Here is a 17,206-nt window from a genome sequence, read left to right as displayed (position 1 = left end):
TCTACCTATTCTACTTTTGTATTTGTGCTTTGCAGTTTTGGGGTAGATATAGTAAACATTGTTTATTAAATAAGAAACTCAATTAGTGTCTTAATACGGTAGAGACGTATATTCCAAGTTGGCTTTAACTTTTGAAATGTTTCTTTCACCTGCTAATTTATTAAATTCAATTGAAATCAGTAGGTTGGCATTCACTTTTATTCCATAAATTTGGTCATTTTGATAAATTTATCTTGTATCGGAAAATCGTTGCTTCCTAGACTTAAAAGTTTCTTAAAATGTCTATAATTTGAATGTGATTCCAAGAAGCTAGTCAAAATGTGAATCTGTGTTTCTGGAAACAACCAGTAATTTTCACCTCCTTGTTTGTTTGCCAGATAAAAGCATTTGAAAGTCATCGTAGACTTCCTTTTAAGATGTTGGAAGAGTGATCTCTTATTTTAATTCAGATAAGAAAACATTCAGTAATGTGATTATAACTACAATACTTCACGGTTCAAGAAGGACTCTTAGATCTGAAGGTCTGAAGTCAACTGAAAGGCTGTTATGTAAGATAAACCAGAAAGATCTTCATTTTCAATTTGGAGTAGCTGTGTACAAATAAACTATATGAACAGTCTCTACTTTAGGCCGATTCTGGTGGCTCATGCTCATAGTCTGAGTGCTTTGAGAGGCTGAATTGAGAGGCTGGGAGTTCAAAAACAGCTTGGGCAACATACCGAGAACCTGTCTCTACAAAAAAAAAAAAAAAAAAATAGCCAGATATGGTGGCACATGCCTATAGTCCTAGCTACTCAGGAGGCTGAGGCAAGAGGATCCCTTGAGCCCAGGAGTTCAAGGTTACAGCGAACTATGATGAACCACTGTACTCCACCCTGGGCGACAGAGCAAGACCTTGTCTCTAAAAAATAATTTAAAAATTAAAAAGAGTCTCTACGTCAAGCTTGAGGACTATTTTGTAGGTTTGGTGGTTTGGGATAAAAACAAAAGGGAGTTTCTTGTGTAGAGGTGCCAAAATCGAGGTGATATTACGAAGTTGCTTTTGAGTATTTTCATTTTCTGTTTTGAATTTGCACTCATGGAAAGCTAACAGCGCTACTTGCCTGCTGTTAATGTGTCCTGAGCCACTATCAGAACCAGAGTCCTAGGCTGGAAAGACTCAAAGAGCAGATGAATAAGGGATTTTATATCTATCATAATCAGAGACTACCTGGATGAAAAGTTAGCTGCAAGCAGTATTGTATATGTGCTGTTTTTAAGAAAATGTTCAAGAATTGGTCCATAATAGACTGCTAGTAAAGATGATCTTTCAGTTGTCTTTGGAGAAGTAGGCACCTTCAAAGTACTGTTGAGTATGATTTGAGTAAAAATAATAACTTCATTCTTTATTTCCAAACAAGTTAAACCATCATCAAGAGATAAATACCATGTTTCTTAATTTAATTTTAAGCATTTTTTTATTTTGTTTTCCATCATTTCTTATGTTATATGGAACCTTCTGCTTGGTTTTCTTCTACTCCTCTGCTTAAATAATATTTTGGAGTTTCCCTTTTTTTTTTTTTTTTTGAGATGGAGTCTTGCTGTGTTGCCTAGCCTGGAGTGCAGTGGTACAGTCTCGCCTCCACCTCCCGGGCTCAAGCGATTCTCCTGCCTCAGCTTCCTGAGTAGCTGGGATTACAGGCGCATGCCATAACGCCTGGCTAATTTTTGTATTTTTAGTAGAGACAGGGTTTCACCATGTTGGTCAGGCTGGTCTCAAACTCCTGACCTCATGATCCACCCACCTCGGCCTCCCAAAGTGCCGGGATTACAGGCGTGAGCCACCATGCCCGGCCTGGAGTTTCATTTCTTTTTTGACATTTTGTTGTTATGGGATCCCCTTTAAAAATCTTTGCAGGGTATTGAATATTTTCTATATTTCCCCTGTATTTTTTTAAATTAAAAAAAAAAAGTATCTTTTAAGAAGTTTTTTAATTCCTTTCTTCAGAACCAGAAGACAAAAAAGACTACCTCGTTGCCCTTTTGTTCTCATTGACCTATTGAGTACGCAAGTCAGGGGTAAGAAATCCGTCTTTTTTTGTGAATCAGAGCACCATTGATTCACACACAAAAATCAGTCAAGAGCTACTTGTAGGTTAAATTAATGAGTTTATTGTATTACATGTGTTATAGTTGGAAAAGAAGGAAAATGATAGGATTAGGAAAGATAAAGTAATTCAGGCTTAGGCTCACTTCAAAGTGTGTGTTTTTTGTTTTTTTGTTTTTTTGCTGTTTTTATCTAAGTTTTAGTGGTGAGATACCTTCATGACAAGAGACTGTTACTTTTATTTTTGCCAAGTCAGAAACATAATTTGAAAGATAACAGCTATGTTATTCCTAATCTTAAGTGTGATTCTTGGAAGCTATTTGTTTCATTGTTCTGAGTCCCTTGCTGCTCCCTTTCTTCCCCAAATACAATTCAGTTTTCTGATCCAGCTTGGTTTTATTTGGAACCAAACAAAACAATGGCAACATTTTTTTAAACCCTATGAAATTTATTATTATTATTATTATTATCATTATTTGAGGCAGAGTCTCACTTCGTTGCCCAGGCTAGAGTGCAGTGGTGCGACCTTGGCTCACTGCAACCTCAGCCTCCTGGGTTCAAGCAATTATCCTGCCTCAGCCTCCTGAGTAGCTGGGATTACAGACATGTACTACTACACCTGGCTAACTTTTGTATTTTTAGNTTATTATTATTATTATTATTATTATTTTGAGATGGAGTCTTGCTCTGTCGCCCAGGCTGGAGTGCAATGGCGCGATCTTGACTTACTGCAGCCTCTGCCTCCCAGGTTCAAGCGATTCTCCTGCCTCAGCCTCCCGAGTAGCTGGGATTACAGGAGAGCGCCACCACACCTGGCTAACTTTTGTGTTTTTAGTAGAAACGAGGTTTCACCATGTTGACTAGGCTGGTCTTGAACTCCTGACCTCAAGTGATCCGCCCACCTCAGCCTCCCAAAGTGCTCGGATTACAGGCTGAGCCACTGTACCCAGCTCTACAAAGTATTTTTTATGAATAAAGTCAGAATTTACTAAGAATGAATATATCTGATTTTAAGTTTATAGTAGAGTTTAAAATACAGGACCTGTATTTTCAAGATAAGTTTTCAGATTGGATTTAGTAACCTGATCATCTCTTCATGATTGTATGCCTTTTTCCAAGGGCTATAAACAAGTATACCTTGGGCCTTGTTTGAGAAGCATAACGTTCTTGAACCTAAAGGACCCTTCAGACGAGAGCATAGTAAAATGAGTTTAGAATGAGATTCTATTCTATCTTCATAACAGGGCATATATCTTCTAGCAATACATTCTAATATCATTATCAGAAATAATGTCTTATATCTAAGTATCTTTTTATTCTCTTTGTTGTTCCCTTCTAACTCAAATGGTGGAATAATCAATCCGCTTTCTTATTGGGGCATATATTTTAAAATAAACTGTTTAATGAAGCTTGTCTGAGTTATTTAGATCATTGGGAGGTGGTGTTTTATATCTTCCAAAGATCACACTCATTTTCCTGTATTGTACCAGGTGACTAGAAGCTTAAGAGCATCATGGCATCTGTCTTGACGATAGATTTTGGAAGAGTTCAGAAGACAGTCTGTTCTTTTTCAGATTGAATTTTCAAGCTTTGATTTTTTTCTTGAAGTTACTTCTACATATTAATCAGTGAGGAAAATTTCCTAACAAAGCTTATTATGTAGCATGAAGTAGAAGATTCAACATCTTGCCTGCCTTTCTCTGTGTTCCCACAAGTGTGTGTTTATCTACAGTACTTGGCACAAGCACACAGAGTGTCTTATTATGTATTCTTTAGTTTTATTTAGGAAGTACTGGCATATTTAACTGTAGTAGTGTCTACTGTGTATAGTAAATGAAACTTCTTTGGAGACTGAGTCTTTTAATTATACTCCCTACTTTGAAGAGAAGGAGAGAATTTTTCATTAAAATTAGAAAGTTAAATGGGTATTAAGTTGATGCTGAATTGCAATGCCAGATTCTAGAGTCTATGTCACCTCCATTTCCAGTCTAGCAGCTGTTAGTAAAAGACACTTGGAATCCATTTTCCCCCATCCAGACTATTAATATTAAATAAGACCGACAGCAAGGATTTAGTGATTAAAAATACTATGTACTTTGTTCCACTGCCTTTCAACAAGAATCACCATGTAAAGTTGAAACTTCCTGACCAGAATTTGGAAGACTATGATGTAATTCCCTGGGCCTTGATTCCAGAAGAAGGAGCTCTCTGAATATGGGTTTACTAGTTGGTGGCAAATTCATGAGTCACCAACTATTAGGCCTTTATGTCCAGATATTATCCTAATTTATGGAGTAAGGTCCCTGAGTTCTCCTCTTTCCTTCCACAGGGCAAGCAGGAGGACTTCAAGACGACAGTTCTGGAGGGTATGGAGACGGCCAAGCATCAGGTGAGGGTGGCATTAGATGCTTGCCACTTAGTAGCAAGAGCCGCCAAGTAGGAATTGATGCTTGCAAGTGTTTTTGGCTGTGGTATCCACATTTTAGCCAGAAGCGCAGGTGAAATTTAACCCACAGGACATAGTAGTGTAGTAGTAGAGAGTGTAGCCAGAACAACGGCAAGCAAAACCTTTTGAAGTCCTCAGGCCGATCTCAGCCCTCCACTCTTTGTGTTTTCGAGGAGATGGCGGGTACTTTTCTCCCCAGCAGCCTTTATATTAATAGTAAACATGATATAAAACATAGACTTAGGAATCATGGGGCCCTTAAGAGAAATACAGCAGTACACACAGAGAGGAAAAGCTGCAGGCTCAAAAGTCTAAAAACACAAAGGACTGAGAGGCATTCTAGGACTAGTCAGAGGAACTACGTGGGCAAGTGACATCTTTTAAAATGGTTTTACATGGTATTGGGTACCTTTTTTCAGTTAACATTACATAGTTAATCATTCTTCAGTTTAAACATTTTGTTTCTCCTGTGAAAATGTCTTTTGAAAAGTCTGTTTGAAATACTTTTCTGTTCAGACCAAACAGTATGAGATTTTACTTCTAGGAAAAGTAAAGAATTTATAGGGGCCACCATCTGGAACAGTTAAAATTTATCCCAGCAATCCGAAATAACATACCTGGATTTCATCCTTTGTCTCTTGAAGGATGTTTTTGTTCCAGTTGCTCAAAACTGGTTCATAGATACGTTTTGATAGAATTGGAATAGGCTCTACTTCACTTTTGGAGGTTGTTACTTTTCAACTGTCTTAAGTCTACTTTAAAATTATTTGTCTTGCAGTTTGCATATAACAGGTCCTGGAATTATTTGTATTTTACTCTCTCGAATTAAAGATAGTTCATTGTTAATACAGCAATTAGTAGTTAGGGGATCCAGAATGTTAGGAGAAGACTTTAAAAAATGTTGTCCCAAGGATTTCTGGTTGATAATCAGTACATGGTTATCTCAGCAGAATTAAACCCTGTTCAGAGTCTATATCTGTGGCATATAAACCTTCAAGAATGCTTTTCATCAAATGACGCACAATTAGATCTTCCATGGAACTGTTGAAGATCAGGGATGGCCTTTAGAGTCTTAATCTTGAAGAAAGAGATTGAGTTTTCTTGTTTTTTGTTTCTGTTTTTTTTGTGTGTGTGTGTGTGTGACTGTTTGCTCTTTTGCATAAGTAAACAATATCATATATTGCTGAAAGTGAAAGCAGACTTTCATATAAAACAGTGGTGCTGCTGATTACTGTTAGTAGAACATGAATTTTGAGTGTTTCCAGGAATGATGGTGACTATTCTAAACCCTTCAATATCTCTCTTTGGGTATGTCATGTTCGGAAGTATGCATTTGTGAAATGATCAATCAGGGTTAGAAATGTACTTGTAAGAGATCAACATTCTTCTCTTAATGAAGCCAGATGACCCTCATGGGTATCTTGGTGCCAGGATCATATCTTGACTTCTTAAAATCCACCTCAAGTTGGTATACACATCCTAAATCTTAGAACTACAAGAGAACTTGAGGTCATCTTGTCTAACTTCCTGCCTTCAAACAGTATTGTATTTCCCTTATTTTATGGATTAGGATCTGAAACCCAAAGAAGTTAAATAGATTGACCAGCAATACACCAGCAGTTCTGGAGAAGGAGAACCCAGGGATCTTGCTTCTTAGTGCAAAGACTATTCCTTACACCCTTAAAATCCTTTAAAATAGTGTTTGCCCTAGAAATTAAAAAATCTGAAGTATAGGAGGTTGTATAATTCTCTTTTCATTTTCTCTCACCTCCCGCTATTCCTTATTCTTTTTATTTTAAAACTATTCTAGGACTTGATATGATACATCTCTAGTTTTCTCATTTTAAGTAAAGTCTTTAATATGTAGATCCCATCAGGCTTTTGTTTTCACGCTAGAAATCTGATTATAGTTATCTACTTGATATAAAAAATCAAAGGCAAGTAACTCTCATGGAGGCCTTCTTTCCTTTGTTAATTTTTAATATCTCTGTTACCTTATTGCAGTCAAGATGTTACCTATATCTTACCAGAATCAGGAGGAAATGATTTAATGGAATAGAGGACCTGTCATCTCACCTGCCTCTCCCGCTTTTTCTCCTTCTAATTAACCTACTTCAGAAGGTCTAAATTATTCCTTCAAATATTTAACTACATTTACTATGTATTCAGAGAAAGTATAAACCAGTCAGACCGTTAGAAAGGGCAGTTCTTCTTTAGAGTGACTGCATTCTGGATGGTGATGCGGAATTTCCTGTATAAACGTGGTGAGCAGGAAGGAACTGAACAGAAGGTAAGACTGGTATTTAGGCAACCTTGGAGCTTTATAATAATTTTTGAATGTTTCAAAGACAACGTTTTGGAAACATTCTAAATTTTCAGAATACCAGATTCCATTACTTAATGGAAAACACAAACACCGAAGTACAAAACTCTCAGAGCCAAGTGTAAATTACTTGTGAATTATGTGTACCGTTTGTACTTTTAGGATGTTATTAAAATCATTTGTATTCCAAAAGATTTTTCCTCTAAAAGAGATAGGTACTCATGAGTTAGATTATCCAAAGTGGTGTCTATTACTTCATTTTGGTACTGTCCTATAAGAAGGATGTTTTAGCTTCTTAACAGTTTAGGTTACAAATTAACATACATTTTTTTTTTCTTTAAGAAAAGTTAGCTTTTATCTTGCAGGCTTTTCACCCTGGTTTTGCTAATGGTCTTCATTCCTTAAAATAAGTATCACTGAACACTAAAGGGAAGGAAATAATTATTGAGAGTTTTGAGACCGTTTTCATTTTTAAAAATGATACCGGAGTGTTGAGAATAGCTAGTTTTCTTAGATGCTGTTTAGAAGATAGAGATGGAGAAGAATATTATTCCAAGCATACATTAATGTCACCATGTTTAGTTTCTTTAAATTCCTTTGTTTAAACTTCTGATGTTTGATTTAAAAATACTTTGAAACTGCTGGATGACATATAAATAACATTTCTTAATCATTACATGTTCTCAAAAATTCCCCAAATTAGCCAACTACATTAGAGGGATTTTTGATGAGAACATCTGAGGCCAGACGCATTGGCTCATTCCTGTAATCCCAGCACTTTGGGAGGCCGAGATGGTGTATTGCTTGAGCTCAAGAGTTTGAGACCAGCCTGGGCAACATGATGAAACACCATCTCCACAAAATATTTAAAAAATTAGACATAATGGCTTGCACCTGTAGTCCCAGCTACTTGGGAGGCCGAGGCAGCCCAGCTACTTGAGCTCAGGAGGCGAAGGTTGCAGCGTGAGATTGCGCCCCTGCACTCCAGGAGCCTGGACAACAGAGGGAGACCCTGTCCTTCCCCTCACCAAAAAAAAAGAACATCTGTAGTCAGGAGGCCAATGTATTATAAAATTTGGTATTGTATCCTACATGATTTTTCTGTCATTGAAAAATAATATTTTGCAGTAGGATGTTCAATGACTACTTATTAAATGTGTAGAAGATAATATACCTAAGAAAGAAAACTACCATTTTTGGCAGGGAGACGTGGAATTTAATAGAGATCATTTTCATGTTAATAGTATATACTTATGAATTATACCAAGAAGTAGCCTGTTTAGAGATACTTGGTTTAGATACTCAGAATTAATGTAGATAAGTTCCTTATAACGTGAGATATTTTTAGTCTTGGTTTTTTGTTTTGTTTTCAGTTTTTATTTATTTTGATTTGGGAATGGGGGCTGAGGACATCAAAGCCATGTAGTATAGAAAATTTCACATTACTGAAATAAACTGTATCCACAATAGTAAGCATTTCTTCTTTTCTTGTCTTAGTTTCATGCTCCACCTACAATATGGCTTTTACTATTTTTTCTTTTTTTTTTTTTTTTTTTTGGCCCAAGGAGTAAATTGTCCTGACAGTCTTTAATTTTAGCTATGGATTAATTAGATGTAAGGATTGTTGATTTGATTTAGTAACGTGAGACACAGTGTTTATGCCCTCGTTATCTACAGTAAATGGATAGCTTTTCCTCCTTGTCTCTAAGAACAGTATTTCTTAATGTGTGGCCCATAATTAGCATTAGACATTTTTGCTTGACCACTTGTTAAACATGATTTTTTTCTAGGTAGTGTTTGCCACATGAATGTCTTGTGGAAACAGACTCCTTAATAGCGTAGCTATAATTTTCTAAGTTACATCTTTACCTGCCTTGTTTTTTTAATTCTCCTAATCTTACTAATACCTTAGCATTAGTTTTGCTTCCATTGTCAGTGCTTCCAACTTCTTGTTTTATGTGCTTTAAAATAATTATATATAGCTGAGCAGGGTGGCTCACTCCTGTAATCCTAGCACTTTGGGAGGCTGAGGTGGGTGGATCACTTGAGGCCAAGAGTTCCAGACTAGCCTAGCCAACATGGGGAAACCCTATCTCTACAAAGCATACAAAAAAAATTAGCCAGGGATGGTTGTGCATTCCTGTAGTCCCAGCTACTTGGGAGGCTGAGGCAAGAGAATTGCTTGACCCCAGGAGGCAGAGGTTGCAGTGAGCCGAGATCACGCCATTGCGCTCCAGCCTGGACGACAGAGTGAGACTGCCTCTCAAAAAAAAAAAAGATTATATATGGATATCTGGTGCCTATTTTGTTACTTATATATAATTACTTAAATGGTATGGAATTTTGAAACTCTTTAAATTTAGTCTTGATAGTTTTATAAGCTGGTGTGATAAGTGCATCTATAAGGTGATCTTATAAATACATTTGCATTTGTTGTGCTTGTGTTTTTAAGATCACCTTATAAAGGTGTACTTATCCACCAGTTTATAAAACTATCAAGACAATACCCAGTTAATTAAAAGTTTGAAAATAACATTTTTTGGGAGGTTGAGGCGGGTGGATCACCTGAGGTCAGGAGTTCGAGTCAAACCTGACCAGCGATGGTGAAACCCTGTCTGTACTAAAAATACAAAAAATTAGCCAGGCATGGTGGCATGTGCCTGTAATCCCAGCTACTTGGGAGGCTGAGGCAGGAGAATCGCTTGAACCCAGGAGGCGGAGGTTGCAGTGAGCCAAGATCTCACCACTACACTCCAGCCTGGGCAATAAGAGCAAAACTTCGTTTCAAAAAGAAAGAAAATAACATATTTTACTTGCAGTGTATAGTGTATGTATACACTATATGTATATGTGTCATAGAGTATACATAGTAATATTTGTAGTATATAGTAAAGCATTTCTAATGTTTCTGCCAGAAAAGGTAAATTGCTTGCATTCTTCTGTCTTATTGTTGTCTGCTTAATTTCTCTCACTGCTTGCCAGCATTGAATTATGATTACTAATGGATGATACTGTTGATGAGATTGTGATTTTCTGCTGTTGATTATTAAAGTCATCTTTCTGTTTCATACTGTAATCCTAAAAGAAGGCATGTGATTGTGTTTTTCACTCCATAGCTTCTTTTGCTTTCCTGTTAGTGCATTTTCCTTTATTCTGGTTCTTTAGTTTTAAAATTTACTGTACACCTGTCAGTAGTGCTAATTTTAATTAGATCATCTAATATAATGAAGTTATTTTATGGATGAAGAAACTATTTTAAATGCTTTGTCTCTTAAGGTAGTTTCACTTAGTAAAGTATAAACTTTGGAATGTTAAGCTCAAACAAGTGGCTAATATCTAAGGAAGTTTCAGCTTTTGAGACAGTTGAAAATTTTTTAAAAAGGTCAGTCTTTGAGTGAGGCAAAGGAATTTGAGCATCATCACTACCCATTTTGTATTCACTTGAACTTTTCCTAGATGTTCTTTGCTTTCTTCGTTAGGTGTGGAGGGCGCAGCTTTCCAGAGCCGACTTCCTCATGACCGGATGACTTCTCAAGAAGCAGCCTGTTTTCCAGATATTATCAGTGGACCACAACAGACCCAGAAGGTTTTTCTGTTCATTAGAAACCGCACAGTAAGTTTCCATGTCAGCTTTTTCACCTGGATTATAAAAGTACGTATGGCTTTGATAGAGAGTATGGGAAAATAAAAGGGAACGAAGAATTCTATTTTTTTTTTTTTTTTTGAGACGGAGTCTCACTGTGTCGCCCAGGCTGGAGTGCAGTGGCGTGATCTCGGCTCACTGCAAGCTCCGCCTCCTGGGTTCACGCCATTCTCCTGCCTCAGCCTCCCGAGTAGCCGGGACTACAGGCGGCCGCCACCTCGCCCGGCTAGTTTTTTTGTCTTTTTTAGTAGAGACGGGATTTCACCATGTCAGCCAGGATGGTCTCGATCTCCTGACCTCGTGATCCGCCCGTCTCAACCTCCCAAAAGTGCTGGGATTACAGGCTTGAGCCACCGCGCCCGGCTGGGAAGGAAGAATTCTAAAATTATCTATGATACTATTACCCAGAGATAACCTTTGTTAATAGTTATTTTTCATTTGGGTATTTTAAAAATGTATATATAATTTTTGTTTTCATAAAATTGAGATCCTTCTTGGATACATTCTTGTGGATCCCTTTTATACTTCACAACCTCATAAATACACATTAAGAATATTTATTTAGGCCAGGCATGGAGGCTCACACCTGTAATCCCAGCACTTAGGGAGGCCGAGGCATGCAGATCACCTGAGGTCAAGGGTTGGAGACCACCCTGACCAACATGGGGAAACCCTGTCTCTACTAAATACAAAAATTATCTGGGCATGGTGGTGGGCACATGTAGTCCCAGCTACTCGGGAGGCTGAGGCAGGAGAATCACTTGAATCCAGGAGGCGGAGGTTGCAGTGAGTCGAGATCATGCCACTGCACAGCCTGGGCGACAGAGTGAGACTCTGTCTCAAAACAAATAAACAAACCCTTTAAAAAGGCATTAAAAAACATTTAAAAAAAAAAATAATAATCACTTTGTCCTTCCCTCTCAAGATAAGAGAAATCTTTACCCTTTTCTGCTCATCTTGTTCAACCTCTTCCTCTGGTTGAATGATTTAACTTCAGTGTCTGCATAATATTTTGTCTGACAGTTGGGTTATAATATAACTACTGGACATTTGTTACCAATTTTGCTTTATTATAATTAACTCTGGACAGTCTTATGCATTCTTGACTCTACCTATTATTTCCTTATTATAGAATTCTAGAAGGAAAACTACCTTGTCAGAGAGTTATGAACACTTTTTAAAAGTTCTGTACATATTGCCAGATTTTTTCCCAGAAAGGCTGAACCAGTCAACCCCCCATTGCCCTGCCCATTTTTATTAAAACAGTCTTAATCTGTGCTCCTATAACTGGCCAAAACCATCTCTGTTCTTTTTCATTTCTTGGATTACTGAGACTGACTGCTTTTCACATTAATCATTTGTATTTCTTCTGTAAATTTTTCTTTCATATCTTTTATTCATCAGGAATTCTTATTTAGCCATAGAGTAAGTAGATGAGGGAAAGGTGCTATTCAGAACATATTCATGTTACTCTAGGGTGATACAACACAGAAGAAATTTACCTTGTGATTCAGCTAATTTGAATATGAATATAGCTTAGAGATGTCATTGATATGTCTGCTTTTTAGCCACCACCAGTTTCTTTATTTTAGCTATTAGATTGCAAAACCACTGCTTAATTTCAATTGTTAAATGTCATTTAGCTAGAGCAATTGATAGGTTATCCTGGGTTTTTGTAAAACAGAAAAGAACAGTGAAGATGGTGAGTTTTTAAAACAGTGAACAGAAAATTCTAAGGCTGATTTGTCTTATAATTGAATCAGTTTCTGTGTATAGCATATCAATATTTGCTCTAAGTGGATTTTTTTTTAGACAAAATTATCATTTTTTTGTTTGTTTTATCTGAAGAGAGTTTTCACTTTTTACTTGGATTTGAGCAATAGATTTACAGGGATCTCTGTCTTCTCTGATTCACCAAAAGTCCAGATTTGGGGAAGGGTTTCCAAACCATGTTAGATTTGTGGTCTCTGGCTGTGAAACAGAATGTAAATCAACCTCTACTGCAAGAATTTTTGTCAGTTCTCTAGTCTTAAACTATAATACTTTAAAACTGAAACTTTAGGATTATTGAACTAGACTGTGACCGAAGCGTTATTTTGTAGGAGGAGGAGGAAGAAGACTTGTGTTGGGCGTGAGGAACTTGGGCCCAGTGTGCACCTGAGGAAGTCCATTTACCTTACAGTGGCCACAGAGTAGAGTATCTGTGTACATTTGGTCATAATCCCTTAGTATTTGGTTTATTTACATATAGCCAAATTAATTTCTTTTGGTTGAAAATTGTCTTATGGCGCAGTCTTTTTAATTTTTAGCTAAGACTTAAATATAGTAGTATTTAGTTTGTCTTGCATTTTGCAAATATATACTCACTTTGAAGAGAATTCATTTTAGAGCCCATTGATTGTACCATAATGTTTTTTATGTCTCATCTGTTTTTTCAGCAGTATTTGAAATAATTGACTGCTCCTTTCTTCTTAAACACAATACTTCCTTGGATTCGATAACTTAGTATCTGATTTTTCTCCTGCCTCCCTGGGTGTCTTCTCTGATTGCTTTGTAGGATGATCCTTAACAATTAGCCGTTATGTGGACTATTTGGGAGTTCTTTCTCCTCTCGCCCTATTTTTCCTCTGGGAATCCCTTTTCAATGCATTTGACTTCAGTTATTACCCATAAGCAGATGACTCCAGACCTCCTCCCTCTTCTGAGCTCCAGACTCTATATCCATCTATTTTATCTCTCTTCTTGTTGCCTTGGAGCTGAACTCATTATCTTACTTATTCTTTTCAGTAATTCCATTCAGTGTCTGGCATACCAGCTAGCTTAGTTGTACCAAAATGGAGATGTTGTCCTTGACACCTTTCTCCCCAGCCTCAGCATAACTAGTTGATCATTAGATTTTGTGGATTTTATCCACTTAGTATCTCTGGAGTCATATAACCCAGGTTTAAATGCTAGTTGCTCCCTGCTAGCTGTATGGACTTGGCAAGTTACTCGGTGGTTTTCTCTTTTAGGCTAAATAACCTCAGCTTCTTCAGTAATTTACTTATTTGATATGGTTTTGTGTTCATCAGTTTCTTTGTCACGAGTATAACCTCACTGTTTTAATTAAAGGAAAACCCATGTTTGGGGCCTTAAAGTTAAAAGGATGATTTTATTTATTTTTATTTTTTGAGACAGGCTCTTGCTCTGTTGCCCAGGCTGTAGTATAGTGGTATGATCACGGCTCACTGCAGCCTCAACGTCCCGGGCTCAAGTGATCCTTCTGCCTTAGCCACCTAAGTAGCTGGGACTACAGGCATGTGCTACCATACCCAGCCAGTTTTTATATTTTTGGTTGAGATGGGGCCTCACTATATTGCCCAAGCTGGTCTCAAACTCCTGGGCTCAAGTGATCCTTCCGCCTCGGCCTCCCAAACTGGTGGGATTATAGGTGTGAGCTACTGCAGCCACCTAAAAGATGATTTTAAAGATGGTTAAATGACAGATGTCTATTTGTATGTAATACAATTTATGTCATTTAAATGCAGCTGCAGTTGTGGTTGGATAATCCAAAGATTCAGCTGACATTTGAGGCTACTCTCCAACAATTAGAAGCACCTTATAACAGTAAGTAGTGTGTTCAATAGGACTAATTTTGTACTGGATTGTGAAAATTGCTGTGTTCTTCTAGGAGCCTCATGTTTCCTTGATAATTAATTTTTTCATTCATATTTCCATGTTATTTCACCTTGTGCTGTGCAAAAATAAGTCTTTTAGAAAACCTGTTTTCTATGTTTTTATTCATCTTCTGGTCTTTAAATTGTGTTAACACATGAGTTCAAGAGATTGCTAAGTACTCTTCCTAGACCTGTTGTCCAGCTTTGATCCATGGAATACTTTGGCGCTTCATGGCTCAGTATCTGGTTTTTTTATTTTTATTTTTTTGAGACGGAGTCTGGCTCTGTGGCCCAGACCAGAGTGCAATGGTGCGATCTGGACTCACTGCAAGCTCCGCCTCCTGGGTTCACGCCAGTCTCCTGCCTCAGCCTCCCGAGTAGCTGGGACTATAGGCACCCGCCACCACGCCCAGCTAATTTTTTGTATTTTTTAGTAGAGGCGGGGTTTCACCATGTTAGCCAGGATGGTCTCGATCTCCTGACCTCATGATCCGCCCACCTTGGCCTCCCAAAGTGCTGGGATTACAGGCGTGAGACACCGCGCCTGGCCTATCTGGTTTTCTTATTTCCCGCTTGCCACCAACAATGTCATGTGATGTTTTTGCCAAAGTAAATGAGTGTTACAACTAGTTTGTGAAGGTTTGGTTTTATTCTCATTCTATTTGTGGTGGAATGAAATTCTTAAAAATTCTAAATTAGACACAGTGATGTGCACCTATAATCTCAGCTACTCAGGAGACTGAGGTGGGAGGATTCCTTGAGCCCAGGAGTTTGAGTTCAGCCTGGGCAACATAGTGAGATCCCTCTCTCTCAAAAAAATTAAAAATTAAATCAATACAATTCCAAAGTATGTGTTATACATTTTGTCCTGCTTCACAGACTAATAGTTCTAAGAATCACATTGATTGATTGATTGATTGATTGATTGATTGGTTGACAGGGTCTCCCTCTTGCCCAGGCTGGAGTGCAGTGAAACATTCACAGCTCACCGCAGCCTTGATCTGCCAGGCACCATCATGCATGGCTAATTTTTTGTTTTTTATAGAGACGGAGTCTCTACAGTGGTTTCTGAGATCTGATCTAGCCCGGGCTAGAGTGTATTGGTACAATCATAGCTCCCTATAGCCAGGAACTCCTGGGCTCAGGTGATCCTCCTTCCTCAGCCCCCCGAGTAAGTAGGACTATGGGCATGCACCATCATGCATGGCTTATTTTTTATAGGGATGGGGTCTTGCTGTGTTGCCCAGGCTGGTCTTGAACTCCTGGCCTCAATTGATCCTATCACTTCAGTCTCCCAAAGCCACTAGGATTATATGCATGAGCCACTGCACCCAGCCTTAGAATTACTTTTTTAAAGGAGTCACATGACCTGAAGCTTAATGGAAAAGATGTTTGTAAGGACTTCGTGATGGAGAAATAGAAGAGTTAGAAGAATATTGTTTAAACTGCTGAAAATAAAACCATGTTTTTAATCTGCTTATTCTGTAGGTGATACTGTGCTTGTCCACCGAGTTCACAGTTATTTAGAGCGTCATGGTCTTATCAACTTCGGCATCTATAAGAGGATAAAACCCCTACCAAGTAAGGACCTCCTACCTGGCTGATAAATTTTACATTTTTAAGTTACGGTTTCAGGACTGTATATTATGTCTATGATGTTAGGATTTTATTTTGATTCATAAGACTATATTTAAAAATATTTCCAAGTTTATCTTCTTATAAGTCAAGTTTAATAAATAATAAAAAATAAAGTCTCCGAATAAATGTGCATTTCCCTTAGTTTCTAGTTTGATAGCTACTTAGTAAAAGATACTGGATTTCCAATTTTAAAAAAAGAATAAAACAGTAAATTTGTTAAAATGAGAGGAGTTCATTTTGAGGTTTTCTCTCATTGACCCATTCTTTATGTTGTCAATAGTTGCTTTTTTTAATGCTTTAATCATTTTTTCAAAAAGAAATACTAACTTAAGACTACAAGGGTAGAGGTTAAGGGAAATAGCTTATATGCAGAATGTGTCCTAATATAATAGTGAAGCAGATTATTAACAAATTAACTAAGAATCACAGATACTGAAACACATGCCTGAGGTAATGAGAAAATAAATCTTAAGATAGTGGATTTGATTTATAAATGTTCAACACTGAATTTGAATTCATAAGTTTCAGCTGTTTGTTCATTTGTTTTCAGGTAGTTTCCATATTTTGAAAATAACTCTCTGAATTTTTTACTTTGTAAGATATTAGAATATGTTAAGAACCTAGAGGTTTTCATGAAATAAGACTGTAAGTACAAACTTTTATACCTACAACAAAATATTCTTTTTTTCATTTTTTGCTTTTAGCTAAAAAGACAGGAAAGGTAATTATTATAGGCTCTGGGGTCTCAGGCTTGGCAGCAGCTCGACAGTTACAAAGTTTTGGAATGGATGTCACACTTTTGGAAGCCAGGGTAAGAATTTCCTTTTGAGTTTAGAGGCTTGACCTATTGGAAACATGGTAAGCAAATTATCTGTTGCAAATTAAGGAATTACACAACTTGAACTAAGTCAAATTGATTTGTATAATAGAGTATTTTGGATAATGTTATTTATATTTTAAAGACATATTTTTTCATATGAATGCTTTGAAAAGTACTCTGTACTTTTCAAAAAAAAGTACTCTGTGAGGGGGTTTTAGAGTATTTCTTTTCCTGACTGATATTTTCAGATCATTGTTTCTTGTAGTTAGCTCTTAAATTTGGGGCCTTCATGGACATATCCTTTGTTAGGAGGCAGTTATTTTTGGTGGTGGAACAGAGTGAATTCCCTATTTTTGATAAAGAAAAAAAGCTGCCTCTCAGGCAGGAACCATCTTTTAGAAGCCAAGATACTGGTTTTTTTCCTGTTAGTCCTAGAGAGAGAAATGGAAACAGGAGGAGCAATAAGGGATAATGACACACAGTAGGAAAGAGAGCATCATATTAGGATGCTACTGTTCAAGCTATTTTCATGAATAATTTTTGAAATCTAATTATCTTATAATGGCTTTAAACTGCTAATTTTAAAAGAGTATG

General features: G+C 37.2%; 1 protein-coding gene across 2 annotated transcripts in view; it reads left to right on the top strand.

Annotated features, from left to right (window-relative positions):
• Positions 1 to 17,206, top strand: part of KDM1A (lysine demethylase 1A) — a 66,663-nt gene that overhangs the window by 22,030 nt on the left and 27,427 nt on the right. Inside the window, exons 3-7 of one of the 2 annotated variants that reach the window (XM_017886512.1) lie at positions 4,416 to 4,475; positions 10,335 to 10,468; positions 14,026 to 14,104; positions 15,643 to 15,735; positions 16,497 to 16,603. In XM_017886512.1, coding sequence (XP_017742001.1) covers positions 4,416 to 4,475; positions 10,335 to 10,468; positions 14,026 to 14,104; positions 15,643 to 15,735; positions 16,497 to 16,603 — 473 coding nt within the window. The remainder of the gene's footprint in view (positions 1 to 4,415; positions 4,476 to 10,334; positions 10,469 to 14,025; positions 14,105 to 15,642; positions 15,736 to 16,496; positions 16,604 to 17,206) is intronic. The other variant, XM_017886513.1, reaches the window with a different exon arrangement.

The sequence above is a fragment of the Rhinopithecus bieti genome, unplaced genomic scaffold (assembly GCF_001698545.2).
Source record: "Rhinopithecus bieti isolate Rb0 unplaced genomic scaffold, ASM169854v2 scaffold_14826, whole genome shotgun sequence".
NCBI lineage: Eukaryota > Metazoa > Chordata > Mammalia > Primates > Cercopithecidae > Rhinopithecus > Rhinopithecus bieti.
The sequence above is the reverse complement of the archived record's forward strand: the minus strand, read 5'-3'. Positions and strand labels throughout refer to the sequence as shown.